The sequence below is a fragment of the Notolabrus celidotus genome, chromosome 10, assembly GCF_009762535.1.
Source record: "Notolabrus celidotus isolate fNotCel1 chromosome 10, fNotCel1.pri, whole genome shotgun sequence".
Classification (NCBI taxonomy): Eukaryota; Metazoa; Chordata; class Actinopteri; order Labriformes; family Labridae; genus Notolabrus; species Notolabrus celidotus.
In genome coordinates this window covers 30,954,380-30,977,698 of record NC_048281.1, presented here as the reverse complement: position 1 = coordinate 30,977,698, position 23,319 = coordinate 30,954,380, and the positions used below count along the sequence as shown (strand labels likewise).

Sequence of the window (23,319 nt, the reverse complement as noted above, 5' to 3'; positions counted from 1 at the left end):
CCTTATCCTAACCCTTATCCTAACCCTAACCCTAACCCTAATCATAACCCTAACCCTAATCTTAACCCTAACCCTAACCCTAATCCTAACCCTAATCCTAATCCTAACCCTAATCCTAACCCTAATCCTAACCCTAACCCTAACCCTAACCCTAATCCTAACCCTAACCCTAACCCTGATCATAACCCTAACCCTAATCCTAATCCTAACCCTAACCCTAACCCTAACCCTAATCTTAACCCTAACCCTAACCCTGATCATAACCCTAACCCTAATCCTAATCCTAACCCTAACCCTAACCCTAACCCTAATCTTAACCCTAACCCTAACCTTAACCCTAACCCTTAGTGATGTGTCATGATCAAAAGCTGCGGCTCTGAGAGACGATGCTTTATAGCGAATCAGAAGAGCCGGCTCGCATCGAGAGAGAGCCGGATCCCAGTTTGTTCCTTTCCCTGCTTAGCTCTCACAGTGCTCAGCCCCAGCTCTGCTCACAGCAGAACTTTGTTTTGATTGGTCAGCATGGCGGCCATGTGGCCAATCAAATGTGAGGATATAGGATATAGGTGATTGAAGGGAGGCTGTGTATCGTGGCTTCATCTGTTCCTTCTGAGAGGGTTAGGGTTAGGGTTCTTCTCAAAGACCGGGCAAATACTCACTGAGAGGAAAAATCGGATCAGCCCATCCAAGCTGAGGTATCTGATTTTTCTCAATGCCAACCTGCACTGAGGACATAACATTAAACATTAATAATGTTTGCTCCAGTTTGGTTCTGGTTCTGTTTGCTTGAGTTGGTTCTGGTTCTGTTTGCTTGAGTTGGTTCTGGTTCTGTTTGCTTGAGTTGGTTCTGGTTCAGTTTGCTTAAGTTAGTTCTGGTTCTGTTTGCTTGAGTTTGGATCTGGTTTTGTTTGCTTGAGTTTGGTTCTGGTTCTGTTAGCCTGAGTTGGTTCTGGTTCTGTTTGCCTGAGTTGGTTCTGGTTCTGTTAGCTTGAGTTTAGTTCTGGTTCTGGTTCTGTTTGGTTGAGTTGGTTCTGGTTCTGTGTGCGTTAGATTAGTTCTGGTTCTGTTTGCTTGAGTTTGGTTCTGGTTTTGTTTGCTTGAGTTTGGTTCTGGTTTTGTTTGCTTGAGTTTGGTTCTGGTTCTGTTTGCTTGAGTTGGTTCTGGTTCTGTTTGCCTGAGTTGGTTCTGGTTCTGTTTGCTTGAGTTTGGTTCTGGTTCTGGTTCTGTTTGCTTGAGTTGGTTCTGGTTCTGTTTGCTTGAGTTTGGTTCTGGTTCTGTTTGCTTGAGGTTGGTTCTGGTTCTGGTTCTGTTTGTTTGAGTTTGGTTCTGGCTCTGTTTGCTTGAGTGTGGTTCTGGTTCTGTTTATATGAGTTTGGTTCTGGTTCTGGCTCTGTTTGGTTGAGTTGGTTCTGGTTCTGTTTGCGTGAGCCTGTTTCTGGTTTTGTTTGCTTGAGTTTTGTTCTGGTTTTGGTTCTGTTTGCTTGAGTTTTGTTCTGGTTCTGATTCTGTTTGCGTGAGCTTGGTTCTGGTTCTGTTTGCTTGAGTTTGGTTCTGTTCTGTGGATATGTTTGCAGTTTAATGCTGGGAGTGACAAGACATTTTTGTGTTTCATATTGTAAAAAGGGGGCATCAGAAATTCATGAGACCCCTTGTCCTTATGGTAAAACCATGGACTGTAAAACCACCTATGACAGACGGCCAACAGAGGGCGCTGTCACAGAGCGTCTCAATCAGAGGAGTTAACAAAGAGATTATACTCAGCTCAAGAGGATCCATGTCCCATATTAATTACTTCTACGGATACTGCTGGACCAATGAGCTATATTGTGTTCACACATCAATATGCAGTGAAAGGATACCTTAAAGGAATAAATAAAACACTGAAGCAAACCTGCTCAGGTTTAAAAGGTAACATTTTATTAGAAACGTCCCAGAACCAAAACCGGAAGTAGGAGGAGATAATCCTCTAGGATTAGGACGACACTTCCGGGTCTGGCCCCGTTCGTTTCCTGGCTCGGTGAACCTGTCAGCCACCGTCGTCCAGACGAGGACCAAAGACCGTTGAGGGTTGCAGTGATGTCGGCAGCTGCTCCGGGGACCAGCAAGGCGGCCCATAGCGATGCGGGCCAGAAGAAGAAGAAGGGACCCGGCGCCCTGGCCACGGCCTACCTGGTCATTTATAACGTTGTTATGACAGCGGGGTATGTCGCGTGTTTCCTCGTGCTAATGCTGCTCTGCTGGAGCGTGTGTGTGTGTGTGTGTGTGTGTGTGTGTGTGTGTGTGTGTGTGTGTGTGTGTTTGAGGGTGCTGCTGCTGAAGAACTGGAGCAAGATCTCCCTGCTGAAATGTTATTTTTGGACTATTAACCCGCCGATTGCATGAAGTTATTAATGGGGGTAGTTCTTGCATTATGTAAAGTGACATAACTTTGACTCAGCGTCCATCAGAGGAGCAGACAGACCCCCCCGCGTGCACATGAACCGAGGCTGACAGGGTCTCCACAGCAGACAATACAGAAATAATAAGACAGATGGTTGATGATCTGCAGACAGGGTTCATCTGCACTGAAGAGGGAGTGCTTTCTTAATCTGTTGTTAGTGTATGATTGCAGGGCAAAGACTAAGTATGAGTTTGAATCCAATTCAAAGTTAAAATGCAAACAAAACATAATTTCTTTTTTAAGGCTTTTTATGGTATTTGTTGTTTCAACTTAAATGCATATTAATTGATCCATGCCTGAAACAGAAACAAGCACCACAGACCACCCACTCCTTTAATAAGGGACTAAAGACTTCACTGTCTCAGAGGGCATTTCACTCATTTTCATTCCCCTGATTTTATCCATAGTTTTTAATCTGACCTTCCCTGCTGCTTTTACTTGTTTCATTTCACCACAGTGTCTTTTAACAAGTGTCTGCATTTGTTTTTAACCCTGTTTTTATTCTTACTGCCTTTTTAATATGTCCTGTAGCCAGTGGCGGTTCTGGGGTGGGGCCAACAGGGGCCAGTGCCCCTGTAAAACTGAACCTGGACCCCCCTGTGCCCCCCCTCCACACCAAAATAATATCATACAATAAAAAAAGCTTTGGTATCACACCGATGCGTGTGGCACTTGGTTCCAGTCCCTTAGAGCGCTAAGGGACTCATGTTGAGTGTAAACAGCCAAACAGCTGCTGTCAGTCTGCATTTTGACATCGTACACAGTAGTATGTCTAGTATATAGGGATGCACTGATGTTTTGCCAGTTTGTTCTCAGCCAGTCCTCGCCCTTCTCAGTCTCTTTTGTCAGGGTTAAATGTGTCCCTCTGACAACACCCTTGGCCCCAGCCTGGCCCCCTCAGTAAAATTGGTCTAGAACCGCCACTGCCTGTAGCACTTTGAGATTTGTCCAGAATGTAAAGTGCATGATAAATAAAATGCATTATTATTATTATTATTATTATTATTATTATTATTATTATTATTATTATTATTATTATTAAGCATTGAAGAAATAGATCCTTTTGTTGGCTTTAAAACACTCAGACCAAAATGGATTCTGGCTTTTAATTATTATAAATATTACGTACATATGTTTTTAAATGACTCATCTTTGGCTTGCAGATCTTTTTTTTATGTCCATGCATATTACATAAATATGTAATTTTTTTATGAGCTTTAAAAAATCACCTCTACCAAAAATACAAAATACAAAAAATACAATACAAAACTACCAAACATGAGAGTTGCACCTTAGCTGGGCTCCTCTGTGTTGCTGAATTGTTATTGGGGAGGCCGTGTTGAATCTTGAAATCAAAAATATCTTAAAAGTTTACCTCTGAGTGACATCTTGTTTAAAAACATGTATTTTTGCAGGGATTTCAAAAAGCATAAAGGAGCAGACAAGACATAAAGAGCAGGAACAGCAGCTCCCTTTTACTTACATGATTATACAGTACCTTTAACTTAAGTTTGCATGACTTTTTATGAGGTTTCCCCACTGTATTATACAGCAGGAGTAATTGTATTGCATTTTGTTGGATTTAACATTCTTTAAAGACAAGACAGGTTTCTAATCTCTCTTTCTTTGCCCTGAAACAGAGAAATCTGAGCTCGTTTAGTGCACTGGTTTTGAGATTGTTGCACAATTGAATGGTGGGTGTTGTTTTGCTCGCTGTACCAGTTAGGCCACATTGTGTGTGGGGCTCAGTCTCGATCGGACATGCATACAGTGCTTGCCTTGTATTGAGTACACGTCAGGGTGTCGTACATCCAGTTTCTCTGTTCAAATGCAGCGTCTGTATTCAGAGCAGCTCAGCAGGCAGTTTCTGCCCGACAGGTCCTGATATTGATATTCATGACCTGACTGAGATTGACTCCTCGTAGGTGCAAGAAACATACCTCATTCTGTGAAAGCAAGGAGTGAAATCAAACTGTCACCCTGCCCTGTGCTTGTGTGTGAAAAACTCTTCATGCAGGTTTAATGTGCTCTGACTTGCAGCTAATCTAAGTGATATAAAGCAGCCTTTAAAGCTTAAATATCACCTATAAGCATTGTTTGGTTTAATACAGTTAAATAAAACTAAGAAAGCACTAAACAATAAGATAACAAATATCTTAAAGTGGCTGCTTTAAATGTCAAATACTTGGTTTAAATTATGCAACATAAATCTGTGTCTGTGGAAATGTCAGCCACTTGTAAACTCGTATTGCAGCAGCAGCATTAGACTGAAGAACACAGGTCTAACACTGTTTTCATCCATGTTTGTGTCTCTCAGGTGGCTGGTGATCGCTGTGGGTCTGGTCAGAGCTTACCTGGCCAGAGGAAGCTACCATGGGCTGTACTACTCCATAGAGAAGCCGCTGAAGTTCTTTCAGACTGGAGCTGTACTGGAGGTGAGGACAAAGAGCTGTCACAATATATTACCATATTTTATATTTAGCAATATATTATATTGATGGCTGTATTGTTCAATAGGGGCAGGACAATATTAACAGTGCAGTATAGTGTTGTCATGTCCTCATGGTGGAGCTAATGACTTTAACCATGTAAGTAAGTAAACTTTATTTAGTATAGCACCTTTCACAGAGCATCGTCACAAAGTGCTTCACAGAGTGTCAATATCGACAAGACAAATACAATGTGCAATAAATAAGAATAATGCAAGCAGACAAAGTAACAACAAATTACAAAAGGTGGTCATAAGCCATCAAAAGCCATGGCAAACAAGTGTGTCTTAAAGCTGGGGATGGTAATCAGATTTAGATACACTTTTTGTTATACTGGTTAATATGATCTTTATGTCCTGATGGCAATCAATACATAATGTGTTCTTAAAAAAGAGCGAAGAAAAGCTGCTATCTACAGCCGGAGTAAACCTGGGAAAACACCAACCAATCACCGTTTTTTGGGTGCCAAAATTTTAAACCATTCAAATCCCGTCCAGCCGTTCTGCCCGCCTCCTGCGCGTACATTTCCCCGGCGTGCACTCTGAGTCCCCGTCTCCTGCCTCTGCTTCCCCTGACTCTATTGACTGCCCCTCTCGCTCGACCTCGGGCCTGTCCCCTCTGACCCGATGAGGTGCTTTGCTCAGGACTGTAGTCCGGATCAGAGTCTAAAAAGCTCTCACCACGGGGCTCTGACAACCAGAAGAATGAATGACATTTAGTAAGTCCTACAGAAAATATATATGTACTGTAGCATCCGTCCAGACGCTGTAGGGATGACGAGCCGATTCGTGAACACGTTGAGTTTTAATAACCGGTCACTGTCGGCCGTGATCACGACAACCAACAAAACAACAATCAATGTTTGAATGAATGGGAGAACTTCTCCTCTTGTCTCTCCCACTCACACACTCTACACCTCTCCTGATGCCTTCACTGACTGTCAACACTGAAGGAATTAAGAGTATCTACACTGAACACGTTTAACAAACAGTAGAGCTGTTACAGTATTATATATGTGTTATAACTTTTCTCCTGATATCGTGTCACTGGTACAACTGGATAATGCTAGAATGACAGTTGTGAGTACTAACAGCAGCCATGTTTGTTTGTGTTTTTAACTTTCACTATGATAATGTTTTGGTGAGGACCGGTTTTGAATCAGTCACCATCATATGGTCGCAAGTCAGCGGCGCTCGTGCATGTGAGCGGGGGGGGCGTCGTTTTGGAGGAGCTCTGAGGGAGGAGGGGAGGGGTTAGACGGAGTCCTGAGGAAATGCTACATTCAATTCATGCTAGTTTTCCGAGACTGTCAACCCAGCTTTAAGATGCACTTGATCCTTTTGGGGCAAGTCAGATATCTGGATGGATCACTTTGGATCTTTGATAGTCTTGTAGTTTATCAATTACAGCAGAATTTGGTGTATCATGGTACTATTGTTATATCATGGGTTGTGTATCAGGTATTATATTGTGAGTTACCCTGCAATCTCCACAACATTGTTCAGTTAAACCAATAAGAGATGCACCATGCAAGCAGTGCACTGATGACCGTGAATAAGTATGAAAACACACATATAGAGTTTTGATTCTGGCCTGGTTTATTGTTGGGATGGGTGTGTGAAGGCACTGATCCTCCTCACAGGCCTGTTATCTCTGCAGTGTTTGGTATGTCCTCCATTACATATCAGCCTGGGGAAATAACATGCCTGACTGCACTGTGTTAAAGGCACAGGGCCTAAATACATCACCACACTTTATAATGGCCTTTTAGTGATTTAAATGACAGACTCTGTTACTTCAGCTCCCTCATATTTTTGTGTACACACAAACACCTAGATAAATACGTGTGTATAGTGCAGAGGCTAAACAGCAAGAGGTGAGTCAGTGATCCTTTCCAGCCTCTCTGATAGCAGTCACAGTGTCTCCCATTCATAAACTAATCTGTGCACAGACTAAAAACTACTATGGTAGTTGATCCAGATTCAAAACACCAAGGATTAACTTTTGAGCTTTTGTATTATAGTTGTTCCCATAATAAAACCTATGAGGTGTGTCTTTAGAAAAGCAATGGAAATGGGTGATAATGATCATATTAAATATGAGTTTAAAGCATTGGTTGAAACAAAAACTGTTTTTTGGGGATTGCAAAAGATCCCTGACTAAGGCTTGATGCCAAAACTTGCACAAGTTTGTCTTCAAAGATTACATGGTCGTGCAATCAGAACAAACTGTATAAACTGAAGTGTTTTCAGGTCTTTATTTCAAGTCCTCCAACGTAGGATGAATCCTGGAAGTGCTCCCTTCTATGTTTTTATTTATAACAATACATTTTTTCTGGGAGACTGTGTTGAACGAGTGAAAATAAGCCGATGTGCTCCACTTTTAGAGACATATTGACTAACGTTCTGTTATCTTTCCCTTTCACAGATACTACACTGTGCTGTAGGTGAGTTGTCTTCAGCCTCCACACTGCCTTCCACCGCTCTCTGCTATCAGTCAAGCTGTACTTTTCAAACACCGCTCTTCACAACTTCAATTCAACACGTCTCCACAGCTCATATTTTTGAGAGATTAGACGTTATAAATGATTAATTATTGTACAGACATGCACAAATAAGGCTTCAAATCATTTCAGTAATAGAAACAAACATGTGGGAGATTTCTGTGCGGTTGAGTCAAGTTGCACCATCCGTTGATGTAACCGGCAGGGTCCACGTTATGTAAGTCTTATCATCTGCTCATGTCTGTGAGGGTAAAGAGCGAAAGAGGTGTGATTTGTCTATCATATCTGTGCACGTAGACACCCAGTGTAGAGAAAAATGAACCTGTATTTCATCAAAAATGTCTGAAGACCTTTGATGGAGCCTGCAGCCTGCTTCATTAAATCATCAAAAGAGCAGTTTGTCGTTCAGGATCTTAATCAGAGAGCACTGAGGCTGTTCTGGATGCTCGTGGTGCAGCAGCATCTCAGTTTTCTGTCTAATGTGTCACATGTCTGTATATGAGAAATATACATGAATGATGCTCAGAACTTTTAAATTAAGCATTGTAAGATTGATTTTAAAATATAATGTTGAGACACTTCACCCCCAGTTAACAGTGCAAAAGGTGGAAAGATATTTTTATGGTCCGGTCTACTTTGACGTACAGTTGTAGATTTGAAATGTCAAATGATACTTTTGAATATGTCCTCCAAATGGGATTCCTTCCCCTTTTATACTCAACTAATCAAATATTTGCTTCAGTAACTAAGAGTGTTACAATGGTGAAAAGTGTCAATCATGGATTCCTTTAGCCCAAGATCATCAGAATCAGAGTCAGAAATACTTTATTTATCCTGGGGGTGAATTCAGTTATTACAGTCTGCTCTTATAAACAGCATGTTAGAAAGTCAAAATATAAATAGATAGAAGGAATAAAATAAGATGTAAATACGTATAAAATAAAATAAAAATAAAATAAGATTTAAAAAAAATAAATAATTAGAATGAAATAAGATAAAAAAAAAATAGAATAAAATATGATTTAAACAAAAAAAATTAGAATAAAATAAAATATGATAAAAAAAAAATTAGATTAAAATAAAATAAGATTTAAAAAAAAAATAATAATTAGAATAAAATAAGATTTAAAATAAAAAAATAATTAGAATAAAATAAGATAAAAAAATAAAATAATTTGAATAAAATAAAATAAGATTAAAAAAAAAATAATTAGAATAAAATAAAATAAGATTTAAAAAAATAATAATAATTAGAATAAAATGAAATAAAATTGAAATAAAGTATATACAAAAGCACAGAATAGTTAGTCATGTTAAGAAATGTTTGGCTTTGCCCGCATCCAAAAGATATTCAGTTTATTGTCGTAGAGGAGTGAATAAACCAGAATATATTGTAAATTCAGACCCAGAATCTGAGCATTCTTACCTTTTTTTATTCTTTTAAAAAATCAACAAATACATGAATCACTTATCAAAATAGTTAACTTAATAATTTATAACTCATGGAGGAATTTTAGCTCTCCTGCAGGGTAAAATAATCCCCAGAGCTGCTATTCAATTACTTACATATTATTGTGAACAAAAGTTTTTTTCCTGACCATGATTTCATATTCATCCCATCATACTCAGACATTTTGCTTGTTCAGAATTAAAGATGTAAAATTTGAAAGTATAATGTTGTTAACTCTAAACAGAGTTACTGATCTCTGGTTCTGATTTGCCGTATTTAAACTAGCATTAAATCTATCCCCAGAGTTCTAAAGACCCAGTTACACGTGTTCTCTGATAACTCAACTCACTGTAACAAACCCACCAGCAGAGTATCTGACTCATCAGACGGCCTCTGTGGATCTCTGTCTGATGGAAATGTGCACAGACAGCCAGAAGCTTCTCATACTGGAAGTGTTAGTCTGAAACCTTGCTGCTCTCGTGGATTCAATTTGCAGGGAGACAGTAGCTCTCGTCCGGCTGCCTAGCTGAGGTTCATAATCTTTTCCCTTCATTATCTGGGATTTATGGGGGATAATCTGGACCCCCTGCAGCTACCATCCACACAGTCATACTCTTTGTTGCCCTCTGCTGGCCAGTTGAAGATATTGCATCAACATTAGGTTCGCTGTCCTTTTGTAGTAGACTGAGCTCACAGTCTCAGAGGAAACATTTCCAGATTTTTATAGTTAGATTATTTCATGTTTTTTTGGACAGTTTTTTTACTTGAATCTCTCTTCTTTTTTTTCAACATTTTATTCGTAACTTTTTTAATGTATTAACAAGACAAAACAAATACTATCAAACAGGCGCTCAGACATGTGAAATGAAATACAATTGATAATAATAAAAATGAAAGGGATAAAATAAACAGATGAATAAATTAATAGAAAAAATGTGAAGAAAAAAAATGATGAAAAATAATTTAAATGAGAAAATAAAATAAATACATAATAAAAATACATATATACATAAATACACATGCATACATATACAAATAATTTAGAGAGAGAGAAGAAGAAACGAAAAGGGGAAAAAAACATACAAAGCTGCCAATTGAATAGTGTACTCTGTTTTTTTTTATTTATTACTTTATTTTTTTATTAAACCTTTATTTAACCAGATAAAACCCAATGAGATCAGGATCTTTACATGTCATAAAAAACAGTTGCAAGAAAATGACAGTACAAGTTAAAACATACAATTTATAGATGCATAGTGTTTTTCAATAGGAATAAGAGGTGCAGAGGCTGTAACAAAACAACAAACAATAATTTAAGGTTTAAAACACAGGCACTGTTCAGTGGTGCTATGCATCAAGTGTGCAGGATATTTAAACAAATCTCTTTGAATTTCTCTGTCCATCGCAGGAAAAGTAAAATTAAAGTTAAGCTCAGTTTGTTGAGCAGGTGCCCCACATATAGAGGAAAAGTCCTCAGTGCATTGACCGCTGGCTCCCGACCTTTTACCATATTCTGCATGTCACCCCAACCCTCTCTCTCCCTTTAACTTTTTCTCTCAGTTGGTCTGTTAATAAAGGTCAAAGGTCAAAAAATGATCCTTAAAGTAACACATAAGTGCAGCAACAACAGCTGCAACTGAAAAAGAGTGAAGTCTCTCTTCCCAAGTAAAATACCTGAGCATACAGCAGTCACATAATCAGTAATGCAGTTCATCCAGTTCATGCATTCCTGAATAAAAATTCCAGTCCTTTGCCTCGTCCCCCACAGGCATCGTGCCGTCCTCTGTGGTCCTGACCGGATTCCAGGTCATGTCCAGAGTATTTCTCACCTGGGCTGTCACACACAGCGTCAGAGAGGTAAGATCACTTTCTCAGCTTTTACATCCCGTATAAAAATCAGTCTCATATCAAAGAATCTGTGAAATGGATTTGTGAACATCTCAGTGAAGTGTTCTTCATTTAATAATGTTTCTCTTGTTCATAAATGACGAGTGGATGTGCTGTTTGCTCTGTTAATAGATGGGAGAGCAGTAAATGTGTAAGTAGCGTCAGATGGATTTGCTGTAGGGTTGCAGGATTTGAATTTGCTGAATTGTTGTAAACTATAATGAATGAATTTCATGTTTTTGAATACCTGGCTTTCTTTCTGTGTCTTCTGTATGATAATATACTCACATTCTCTCTGTATGTTCTCTTCATGTGTGTGCAAAATCTGCATATGACTGTGTGAGAAGCGTGCTTTTTCTTGTAACATGATATCTGCATCTGTTTAAAATCTAATACATGATGATAGGGACTGTGTGCCTGCAGTGTGACCTCATCTCTGAGCATCTGAAACAAACAGCATGTTTCTGGGATGAAGAGTGGAGATTAGTTTACAGCAGCATGATGGAGACCCGTCTGTCTGTCCCTCTCTCTCTCTGCTCGTCTCACCATCCTGTGTGTGTTCCTGCAGGTGCAGAGTGAGGACAGCGTGCTGCTGTTTGTCACAGCCTGGACTATCACAGAGATCATCCGCTACTCATTCTACACCTTCAGTCTGCTCAACCACCTCCCGTACCTCATCAAGTGGGCAAGGTAGGAGAAGTTGACCTCAGTATAGTATCTCTACTTTACCACGGAACTAGGTGCATTTCGACCGGTGGGCCCAGGGTCTAAATTAAGTTCAGGGGTAGATAATCTCCCCCCTAAAAAGCCCCTGCTGGGAGGGTAGTACTTTTCAAAGGTCCCAGGACTTTCAGGGGGCAGGGCCTACAATGCTGAACGTGTCTGATTGGTAGATTATCTGCAGTGTTTATATTCCGCCCACCGTCCACAATAACATCACACACATCTGTGATTCACTTGATTTCTCTTTCTTTCATTAGTTTTTATTTGTTCTATCTTTTTTGTATGTGTGTGTACTTTTCAAAAGAAGAAGCTGTGATTCTCTTGATTTAGCATCTTGTAACAGTAGTCTTCTGTCAGCCCACCATGAATGCGTCTCTCCCGGTGTTCCGGTTTTAAAAGTGACCCTGTAAACTGGAGACCTTCAGCTGAGCGTGTCAGTGTTTGTGGAGTTTACACAGCTGTTGAAACACAGAGGGAGTTCCTGGGAATGCAAACTAGTTTAGTTTTTATTAAGATTTCAAAATATCCTCATCAGATATTTAATGATCGTCTAAAGACGTTTATGAGGGATGCATCCGGCTGAGAGTCTCCAGTTAACAGGGTCGCTGTTTAAACCAAAACACCGGCCGATCTCTGCCACGGCTTTTTGAGTTCAAAAGGATTTTAAAGGCGTGTTGAAACGTCTTTGCTACTCGCGCTTATCTCCTCTCACGTGTTGATTCAGTGAATCCATCTGTGATGAAATATAGCACCATCTAAAACAGAGCCAGCTGAGTCTCTTCATGCTAACAGGCTAACTGTTGTGTTGCTCATAATGATACCTGCCTGTCCATCTGCTTCTATGGTGTCATCTGTGATGAATGGCATTCATCTTTATTTTACTGCCCTCTACTGGTCTGGTGGTGTAGTGCATTTACTTTTGTTTTCCTCCATACGTCACTGGTCTGATTTGCACAGTCTACCCAGGACTTCAGACTGCAGTCTAAACGCAGACAACAATGGGGGCACAGGAACCTTTTAGTTCCGGGTAAAGTAGTTCAGGGGGCTAAAAGACCCAGGAACTCTTGGTTCTATATGTTCATTCACCAAGTCTCTGTGCTTTTTCAGACCTTTTGAGGAGTTTTTTTAGCTGGCTATGAAACAGACAGGTATCAATATTTCCTCCTCTCTTCATCTTTGAATCTTCCTCACGGGATTCATCATCTCTGCATCTTCAATCAAGACAGCTGTTGCAAAGTGCCTCCCTCCTTGCAGCCTTTGTTGCTAGGTAGCAAATGAGACCCGTGCTATATTTGTGTTCGACTTTCATGTCAGTCGCTGAGAGGCAGATAAATCGGTCGTGCATGTGTGGAAAATTCAGTGAAGGGATCAGAGAAGACTGAAGGTTGGCTTCAAGTGCTGAATCAGGAAGACAGTGGACGTTTTGTTGTTCCTCTTTGATGTTTGTTCTCTCTGTAGAAGAGCAGAAGTTCACTAATCGTCTCGGGTGTAATGGCAAGCTGTCTCATCAAAAGGCCGCTCTGACATTAAAGATGTAAACGCATGCAGAGGCAGTGACAGTGACGTTCATGCAGAACAGGATATTGCATGGCTTAATATTTATGTCTTTAATGCTGCAATAATTATCTCAAGCAAAAAGTTATTACCAGAGAATGATCTTGTTTGTGTCGTGGTTTAATACTGTGTCTTTGTGTGATGAACCAAGCATAAACAAACTGACTGTTGGCTCTAACCCACTGTTTATATTCATATATTCATAACTATGAAGCACATTAGGCCTCTCAGCGACACATTTGTGGTAATAAGCTCCAGAAATGCTAAAAACAGAAGCAGTGTATGTATCTGAGGGTTAGTGAGCAACACGGTAGAGATAAATGATAAAGTTAGAAATGTACACTACCATGGTGAGATGAAATTACTGCACACCTCCTTTATATCAAGACAAGAGCGCATGATAACACCTCATGGATAAGTAGCACTCTTGCCAAGAAAAGCAACTTCATTTTAATGGATTTTATGGAGTCTGTAACGTATCAACACAACATGGGGCACATCCCTGATGTCTGCAGAAGTGTTTCTTCATGCTTTGCTGAGCTTCACTGGTTAACATGCATTAGATTATTCTGATATTTGTGGTGCAAACCGTAATAAAGTAAATCATGCATATTTCCTGCAGGATTTTCCCTCTACATATCAGCTACCTCCCGTCCCTCGTGTTTTAGGAACAATGAATAATGCATGGGTTATTTTATTTAATATTGACCTCCCCGGTTCTCTTTCTTAATCCCTTCTTCCGCAGGTACACCTTTTTCTTCGCGCTGTATCCCATGGGAGTGACCGGGGAACTGCTGACCATCTATGCAGCACTGCCATACGTGCAAAAGACCGGCCTGTACTCGGTCACTCTGCCCAACAAGTACAACTTCTCCTTCGACTACTACACCTTCCTCATCCTCACGATGATCTCCTACATTCCTCGTGAGTCAACCCAGAGATTTTACCTGCTCCCTTTTTTATAGTGAGAATAATCAGGCAGCAGCAACATGGTGTGTTGTATGGCGTTTAGCTTCAGACCACAAGTATGCTTAAAGGGTTTTAATGCTTTTTCATTATTGTACTAAACTGAATTATGTACACTACCAGTCAAAAGTGTGGACACACCTTCTCATTCAAGGGTTTGTATTTATTTTAATTATTGTTAACACTGTAGATTAATACTGAAGACATCAAAACTATGAAAGAACATATATTGAATTATTTAATGAACAAAAAAGTGTTAAACAAAGCAGAATATGTTTTATATTTTAGATTCTGTAAAGTAGCCCCCTTTTTCCTTCATGACAGCTTTGCACACTCTTGGTATTCTCTCAGTCTGCTTCATGAAGTGGTCTCCTGGAATGGTTTCTAATTAACATGAGCCTTGTCAAGAGTTCATTTGTAGAATGACTTGCCTTCTTAATGTGTTTGAAACCATCAGTTGTGTTGTTCAGAGGTAGGGTTAGTACGATACGATGTCCTTTATTGTCTCTGTAGGGAAATTTGTCTTTGACATCAGTGCTGCACGCATTACCTGCAGTTTAAAAGATCAAAATGACAACAAGAATACACATAAAAAATATACACAGTCATACATCACACAGCGTACTCTTAAAGAGCACCATAACACTGTCCCAACCGTAACAGGCTTGTTACTATTTAAAATTCTGATAGACATAGGCACAAAGGAGTTTTTAAAATGATTCAATTTACATTTGGGGACTTCTTCCAGACAGTAAAAGTTCATACTCACAATAAAGGATGTGCAATGGATCTGAAAGTACTCTCTGAGCCTGCCCAAGAACAGACTGCTCACAAGTGGCCTGTAGGGAAGGGCTGCCAGTCTTTCCTATGACCTTCATGGCAGCCTGCACCAGGCGAGAGAGTTTGGTTTACAGCTGAACAGACAGGTTACCGTACCATGCTGTCATCCCATACCTGATACCCTCTCCAGTACAGCCTGATAAAACAAAAACATAGCCTGCTGATTCACACCAAACACCCTGAGCCCACGTAAAAAATACAATCTTTGCTGTACGGGGGAACACAGGTTACCAAAGTGGGTCTCCCAGCTGAACTTAATATCTTGGTGGACACCTAAATATTTGTAGGAGCCGACCTGACAGATGTTTTTGTGGTGAATATGGACTTGAGTGTGATCACCCACAGAGCGAGGGTCAAACACCACCTCCTGTGTCTTCTAGTACACAATGGATAGCTCTATTTGACTACTGTTGTAATCCATCCAGATTATGGCAAAACCAGATTATTTCATAGTTTTGATGTCTTCAGTATTAATCTACAATGTGGAAAATAAATAAAAACCATAGAATGAGAAGGTGTGTCCAAACTTTTGACTGGCAGAACAGTCATATTTGATAGCATTAACTGCCAGTGAGCATGAGAAAGAGTCTCCAACATGTCTCTCTGCCTCCCCTCCAGTGTTCCCCCAGCTTTACTTCCACATGATCCGACAGAGGAAGAAGGTTCTGGGCCACTTGGAGGACTACAGCAAAGTGGAGTGAACAGAACAGCGTTCAGACGGATCTGATCGAGGGAAAAGAAAACCAAAACAACCAACAGAAGAGGAACAAATTCATGTCTGCTTATAACTCCCAGCCAGTTTCCAAACTGCCCGAACTGAACCTGGCAGATGATTCAATAATCAAGCAACCTTTATTTTTATTTTCTCCAGCTGTTGTCCGGCTTGTTTAGGTGCTCACAATCCATGAAGAGCTGGTGTTGTTGTTTTTTTGTTATTGTTGTTGTTGTTTTTATTTATGAACAAACTGCAGGTTTGGTAGTTTAGTCCCAGAGCTTGAACCTGTAATGAAACCTGAGCAGTGAGCAGAACTGGAAGATGCACTGATAGAACGGATACCCTCTGTTTTAACTGTCATGATAGAGAAACAGATTCTTCACCTCTGCATAGCTCTTCTTCTGGTCTTTTTTAAAACAGCAGCTTTTGGTTTAATATAAAGTAGAGAGAATAATGTGAACACTAGTACTGATACTAAGTTATCTGTGGGTTCTGCACCTGCAGTGTTTTTGTCGGTGCAAACTGTTCCACAGATTTGTAGGTTGTTTGTTGTCATTCATTGTCAGTCCTAAGTTTAATTACATTCCTACTTCAGTTCAATAAACTTTTTTCATCGTCTGCTTGCATGGTTTTCTATCTGTCCTCTCTTTTGTTTTGCTGCTGATCGTTTGGTGCTTTCATGAATACTTCAGTTGCATTTTTATCTGCTTTTACGACGTTGACTTTTAAAAGTTTACCAGTGATGACTGTGACTTTGTGTTCATTCAGTTCCTCCTTTTCTTAAAGTTATATACTTGAGGTAGCTAGTGTTTCCTTTTCCCTCATATTCCTTTCTTATAGCTGTGGAAAAGGCTTCAAAAATCATCCTTTTTGACAAGATGCACAACATACTCCATGCTCCCATTTGTCACTCTGTTGCGAATACATGAAAAAAAGGGCAGCGTGACTCGAAACATTATCTTTATGACGACGAAAGTTACGTGACTCTCTAGCAAAAAAAGAACAGATAGCACAACATAAGTAGCAGCAGTCTTTTCTGAAAAAACAAGCTTTGATATGTGACACAAAAACAGAACTTCATTGTAGCCCGAACACGTGTTGGATGTTTCACTTTATGGACATTTATTTTGTAATCATGATGATGCTTTACTTTGGGAAATGCACAGTTGGTAATTAATGTATTTAGGGACTGAAGTGAGGATACAGGTGAAATGAAAAAAGTGAGTGATTAGTCATGCATCTTTTTAATGATGTGAACATTAAAGTTAGAAAGCAAGAGCTGGAAGTCAGACACATTTATTAATTGAATAGATTTTGAATGCTGTTTTTCAGATGATTTTAAATGATGCTCGCTCCATTTTTTAACTGTCTTTCACTTTGGATATTTTGGAGGTTTGATCCAGAAAGCTTTGATTTTTTTGTCAGGCTTTTTTGCAGCTGGTGCTCCATGTAAGACTTTTTATTACACCAATTTATTTGAACATTTCAGTCAACATTGCAGCAATGGTTAAACCACTTGTTTTTGCACTTTCTTTAAGTTTTCTCTTCACCTAAATTTCAAAGAACATGTTTCCAGATCTCTCTGCTGTCTAGACATGTGGGTAGTTTGCGGTTTTGGGCTGCAACAGTGGATTTGAATTGAATTTGTATGTGATGCTCACATCTTTATAAAAAAAAAAGTTCATGCATCAAGTTTAACAAATGTCTGTTTCAGGTAGCATTGACCTCCTTTGCCAGGTCAGTCATTAAAGAAAAGAGGATTAGAATTTGATTTTATACCTGCTTAAATGTAGCGAGACAAATTTGTCTGTGGGCATGCATTTTATCAGAGTTTCATTTTCATCCAAAATATACCAAAAAGTTGATGACTCATCCCCTGGAAGGAAATCCTACTAATTTTGTGTGTTTAATTAAAATCACTGCACAGGAAGTATGAGTTGGCTAGAAGCTAAGTGTTAGCCCCTCGCTCTCAGCCTGTATTTAAAAGAGCCAAGTGATATGCAGAGTCAGATAGCAGTGAATCAGAGAATCAGGAGAAATTAAATCTCATAACTCTGCATGTCTGGATGCAGTCCAAAGATGTTTCTTTTCCAAATTGTGTGAACTGACCCTTTAATGGTTTAAGCCAAGTTGCTCTTGTCACATGTTCTTTAAAATGTCCTCTCAGAAGCAAACATCCATCAGCATGTCTCTTTTAATCATTACCATTACTGATTATTCATGTCTAAACATCGTTGTGTTTGCTCCTGTCATAATCATCAACATGTTTAATGCTCTCTTATCCTGTAGCAAAGTGAGCAGCCAGTGGCTGTAATGTCAAATCTAGCCTTCGTGCTCCGTCTGTACTCTCCCACATACATGGTTGAGCATGATTTGGGATCGGTGTTGGAAATGTCTTGCGAGAGCAGAAGTGCAGCTCGTTGTAAAACTGCATGAAAAGGGAGAAATCTGGATGCCTGGAATGATGATCTGTGTTACAACCTAACTTATCCAAGAGAAAAAAAACTACTAAAGCATGGAAAAATGTTATCCCAGACCTGGTTCTACTGAATAAAGTTTTGATACAAATGTTTTGCATGGGGCCAGATGACTTTGTACAGGTATGAATAATGAGTATATATTTACAATAAACCTATGACATGGGAAGCATTTTCACAATTTCTTATTATGAACATGTGGCTTTAGCTGCATCTCCAGGAGTATGTGGGACTTTGAGATCCAGATGCTTGTTTTCTAGGAGGTAAGAGGTTCTTAAACCAGATGCCTTCCACCGGAAGATCGTCTCATTTTGTGCCTTCCACCTCTCTCATGTTTGAGGCGCAACAGTTGCTGTGCAGAATCCCTCAGGCTCAATATTGGTACAAATGTAAGAGATGGAGCTGCCAAACCATCAAGTAATGATCAGATACTGTAGAAAATAGAAGTAAAATTAAGTGTGACTCTAAGGGTTTATCTAAATGAGTTCATCCTGTGGAAGATGATGAACTGCTGAACAAGTTCATCCAACACACAGATGATGGCAGCAGAGTTCTGTTTCAAATCAACAAGGAAACCAGTATCATGGCCACTGTAGCTTTAGGAGTGTGTGTGTGTGTGTGTTTGGATTGTTTAAAGGTGTTTCAAATTTGATCAAAAGAATACAGCAAGATTTCACATTGTGCCTTTTATGCATTCAGTTATCATACGTCATGCATTATTTGATAGTAATCAAGTGTGTTATTTTCACCTTTAATGAAAAATGAGACTTTGTTATGTGTAAAAACTTGATGTTCAAAGTAAATGTGGCAAAAGTTAACAAACACTGTTCTTCAACTTGTGTGCTTTTGGTCCGAGGGCTGATCTTGGGCGGTTGAGAAATGAAATGGCCTTTACTAGTCCTGACCACAACCGATCTAACAGCTTAGGGATGAGCTGAAAATCTGACTGCAGGGTTGTTTCCTGTGGTGGCCATGGCCCCCCTTGAAATCTGATTGGCAAACACAGACATACTTACACAATTCAAGAACTTGTGCAGTAACTTCTAAACAAAGGGATTTTAGTGTAGTAAAGGAAATGTACCCCCTCTTATCCTTCCTCAATCACTGTCTCAACCTTGTGTATCCCTGCACTGGATTTGAACCCAGGACCATCCACTAGAAGGCAGCATTCCTATTCACCACACTGCTGCTCAGCAGTACTTGCTTGCTTAAGTCATTTCTACACACAGGTAGATTTCTGTCCTTTATTCCTTCTCTCTCCCTTCACTTTTCCTGCCTCATCCTTCCTGCAACCTGACTCTTTCTTTGCACTTGACTTGAACCCAGAACCATTTGAGTGAAAGGCAGCAGTCCTAACTACCACACCACAGGGCTGCTTGGCAAAGCTCTTCTTTTTTAGGTATTTTCAATTGGCCATTTGTATATAGAAGTTGAAAAGCAGAGCTCAAACTATTTTGATGAGAGTGTTTCAATTCCATCTCACATTGGAAGTCCATGATTAGGATTTGAACCCAGATCCATTTGATTGAAAGGCAGCAGTCCTAAGTACCACACCACAAGCACACCATTTGTTTATAATGACTCCTCAAGCCACTTCCAACCTCTGAATAATGCTCTCTGGTGGTGAAGAAGTCTGATCTACAGAATTATTCACATTTCTCACATTAATCAGTTTTTTTCTATGATTTTAATAACATCACTGTGAGATACTTGACGTGTTAGAAATTGCTTAAACGTTTTAGGTTTGTGTGAGAGAGCAGAGCGAAAGGCCAACAGCGAGAAGTCATAAGACAAGCAGAGAAAATAAGTTCCACGGCTTGAGTCAAGATCCATTTTTTTTATCAGATTTATATCTAAGCTCCCCTTTTTATTCGGAGAGGTCAGAATGAATGGAAGCTCCTGTTCTCTCTCCGTTACACACTTTCACCCATGATGAATTCTAAAAACTGAATTCTGCTGGAGGTGAGCCGGTCACAGCAAACACACGAGGCTGCTCGTCACATGCCTCCAAATACATTCATTAGCACACAATGTCAACTTAAAGGGGACGGGTGCTCTTTTTCCCCAGTATGTAAATGACCAGTGAAGGCAACCAGGGACAGCTGAATCCACTTTAACATTCTTTAAATCGTCATTTTCTGCCCTATGTTTTATTAAGACAGGGTCTGAGCAGCCTGACCACACGCACAGGACAACTCTTTCACTGTATCAAAGCAAGAAAGCTTCAATATCATATCATCACGCAGAGATGGTGTAAATACATTCACATACTGATGGCAGAGGCTGCACTGTAGCGAGCCAATCAGTATTAACTAACACACACCCATTGCACAGCCACCAGGGGTAGTTAATTATCTTGCTCAAGGACACTTAGGCACTTGACAGCTGGACCTGGGATTGAACACCTGACCTTCAGATTGAGAGACGACCAACTACCACTGAGCCAAAGCCAGCCAACAGTACACCTGTACCTCCACCAGCCGGGTCCCTTCTGTGCGTGCCATGGCTGCACCAGTGCATTATGTCAGCACCTATCAATACAGTATTAAAGACACGTTGCCTTGTCTTTATGAACTCAATGGTTTGGGTGGATTTTGGAGCCTCCTGTAGATCTGAGACCTGATCTCGTCCTAACATGTGTAAGAAATATTGTTTTTTCATGCAGAAAATGGTCCCAGCCAGGAATGGAACCAGCGACCTCTTCAACAAGGACTTTAACCTTTGTATGTGGGGCACTAAGACTGCTAGGCCACCAGCACCCCATGTGTAAGACATATTGTCTAACTCAAAATCTCACCCTGCTTTCTTTGAGCAGTTAACACGTCATGCTCTCCCTACAACATGTAGAGATCACTTTGACACCTACCCCCCTGCAGCAGCTCCATGCATCAAAAATAACCAAAAAGAAATGATTGGTATTGTTGGTGATGGGTTTATCTGCTTTTATAGCTCATAAAGATGTGCCAGTATTAATTTCAGTCTTTTTTATAACCAGCTGAAAACTCCTCACAGAAGCTTTAATTTATTTAATTTACACTACATTATATAAAGTGGCACTGAAAATATAAAATCTCCTTATCTATTTTTTTTTATTATTCAAGTTTTATTGGATTTTGAATTTTTAACAACACATATCCACAACATACAGGACCAAATAGTGCCAGGCCGAAGAGTGAAAAAAAAAATTATAACAATAAAATATGTGAGTTTGACCGGCATGAAAAATAATAAAAAACAAACAACAAACAGAGAAGAAAAATACTGTATCAGACAATAAAAATAAATAATAACAATAGATAAAATAAAATAAAATAAAATAATGCACAAATAATGAGAATAACAAAATACCAGTATTAACAAGACATTTTGGGCAAGTTAACAAGATGTCCATGGTACCACTGTCAGATGTCCTCTACCCATACTTCACATATATTTAATCAATGTCCATCCAACAGTGTCCACACTGCTTCCTTTCACCGCACCCTCGCCACACCTCCTGCATTCAGTTCCTTATCTAATTTTTAAGAAATGTACAATATGTGTGACATTTTAAGTGATAAATCTATTTCCTAAATAGCAATGTTTGTTTTTAAATAATCATGGAAAATAAGGGATTTACCAATTAAGTACAAGATGAAACAGGGAGGACAGAATGAACCAGATTTAAAAAAAAATAATTATAAGGAGAGTTAATTTGCAAAAACAGATAACTCACTTTAAAAAAATTTTTAAAAAATGTTTCAATAAACATATTTTTTCTAATATTAGCTTTAGGTATAATCAATCAACTGAAGTTGGTTGGCTTTGATTAAGTCAAAATAACATTATGAATTAAAAGTATCTTAAAAATTATGAATTATTTTAAAAATATATTATTAAAAAATATATATTGAAAATAATTTTTTTTTGAAAATGTATAAAAATTGAGTTTTCTGTTTTTGCAAATGAACTCTTCAAAAAAACTGAAAAGAAAAATGTCAGTAAAGTGAAGAAGAGTCCTAAAAGTTTGAATTTGTTGGTTTTAGAAAAAAGATTAGCACATTTCGCCTCACTGCAGTAATTTTATCTTTACCCTCTCCCTGCTTCAGGGAGAACCATCAGGATAACTCTGTACATTTTTCCTAAAGATGAGAAAATGTATCCATAAATGATCTTTATTTTCTTCTCCTGGATTTCTGGCGCTCTGATTTGAAGATAGGACAACCGGGGTGCACTGGAGGTGTGTGTGTCTTGGTCGAGGCTACTGGATCACACTGTGGCACCGGGGGGATACTTCACGACATGCAGCCGCTTGTGTTTCAGTCTTTTTTTTATAACCAGCTAAAAACTCCTCACAGAAGCTTTAACTTATTTAATTTACACTACAATACATACAGTGGCACTGAAAATATAAAATCTCCTTATCTAATTTTTAAGAAATGTACAGTATTTTTGACATTTAAGTGATAAATCTATTTCCTGAATAGCAATGTTTGTTTTTAAATAATCATGGAAAATAAGGGATTTACCAATTAAGTACAAACTGAAACAGGGAGGACAGAATGAACCAGATTTCAAACTTTCTTTTTATTGGAAGAGTTAATTTGCAAAGACAGATAACTCACTTTAAAAACAATGTTTCAAATTTATTTTTTAAAACTAGCTTTAGGTATTATCAATCAACTGAAGTTGGTTGGGTTTGACTAAGAAAAAATTACATTACTAATAAGAGGTATCTTAAAAATGATTCATTATATTAAAAAATATTGTTTAAAATCTAAATTAAAAATGAATGTTTTTTGAAAATTTATAAAAACTGAGTTATCTGTTTTTGCAAATGAACTCTTCAAAAAAAAAAAATGAAAAGAAAAATGTCTCCCAGTAAAGTGAAGAAGAGTCATACGTGGTTTTAGAAAAAAGATTAGCACATTTCGCCTCACTGCAGTCATTATTATCTTTAATATCCCATTGCTTCAGGGACAACCATCAGGATAACTCACTTCATTTTTCCTAAAGGTAAAAATATTTTTTCTAATACTAGCTTTAGGTATTTTCAATCATTCAAAGTCAAAATGACATTACTAATTACAGGTATCTTCAATATTATTATAATATTGAAAACTATTATGAAATATCTATATTAAAAATAAATATTTCTTTTAAAAATATATAAAAATTGAGTTATCTGCAAATTAACTGAAGTTAAGTGAAGAAGAGTCCTAAAAGTTTGTATTTGTTGGTTTTAGAGAAAAGAGCAGCACATTTCTTCTCACTGCAGTCATTGTATCTTTAATAT

General features: G+C 38.8%; 1 protein-coding gene across 1 annotated transcript; it reads left to right on the top strand.

Annotated features, from left to right (window-relative positions):
* The first annotated feature begins 1,980 nt into the window (after nt 1-1,980).
* On the top strand, nt 1,981-16,186 carry hacd2 (3-hydroxyacyl-CoA dehydratase 2). The gene is made up of 7 exons (XM_034694305.1): nt 1,981-2,201; nt 4,758-4,875; nt 7,357-7,375; nt 10,651-10,739; nt 11,338-11,459; nt 13,792-13,970; nt 15,471-16,186. Exons 1-7 carry the CDS (start codon nt 2,077-2,079, stop codon nt 15,551-15,553), a joined length of 735 nt encoding a protein of 244 aa, XP_034550196.1. The 5' UTR covers nt 1,981-2,076; the 3' UTR covers nt 15,554-16,186.
* The last annotated feature ends 7,133 nt before the right edge of the window (nt 16,187-23,319 follow it).

Coding starts and splice junctions, on each gene's coding strand:
- hacd2 (XM_034694305.1), top strand. CDS start 2,077: ATGTCGGCAGCTGCTCCGGGGACCAGCAAGGCGGCCCATAGCGATGCG. Junction 10,740..11,337: donor TCACACACAGCGTCAGAGAG/GTAAGATCACTT, acceptor GTGTTCCTGCAG/GTGCAGAGTGAGGACAGCGT. Junction 11,460..13,791: donor TACCTCATCAAGTGGGCAAG/GTAGGAGAAGTT, acceptor CTTCTTCCGCAG/GTACACCTTTTTCTTCGCGC.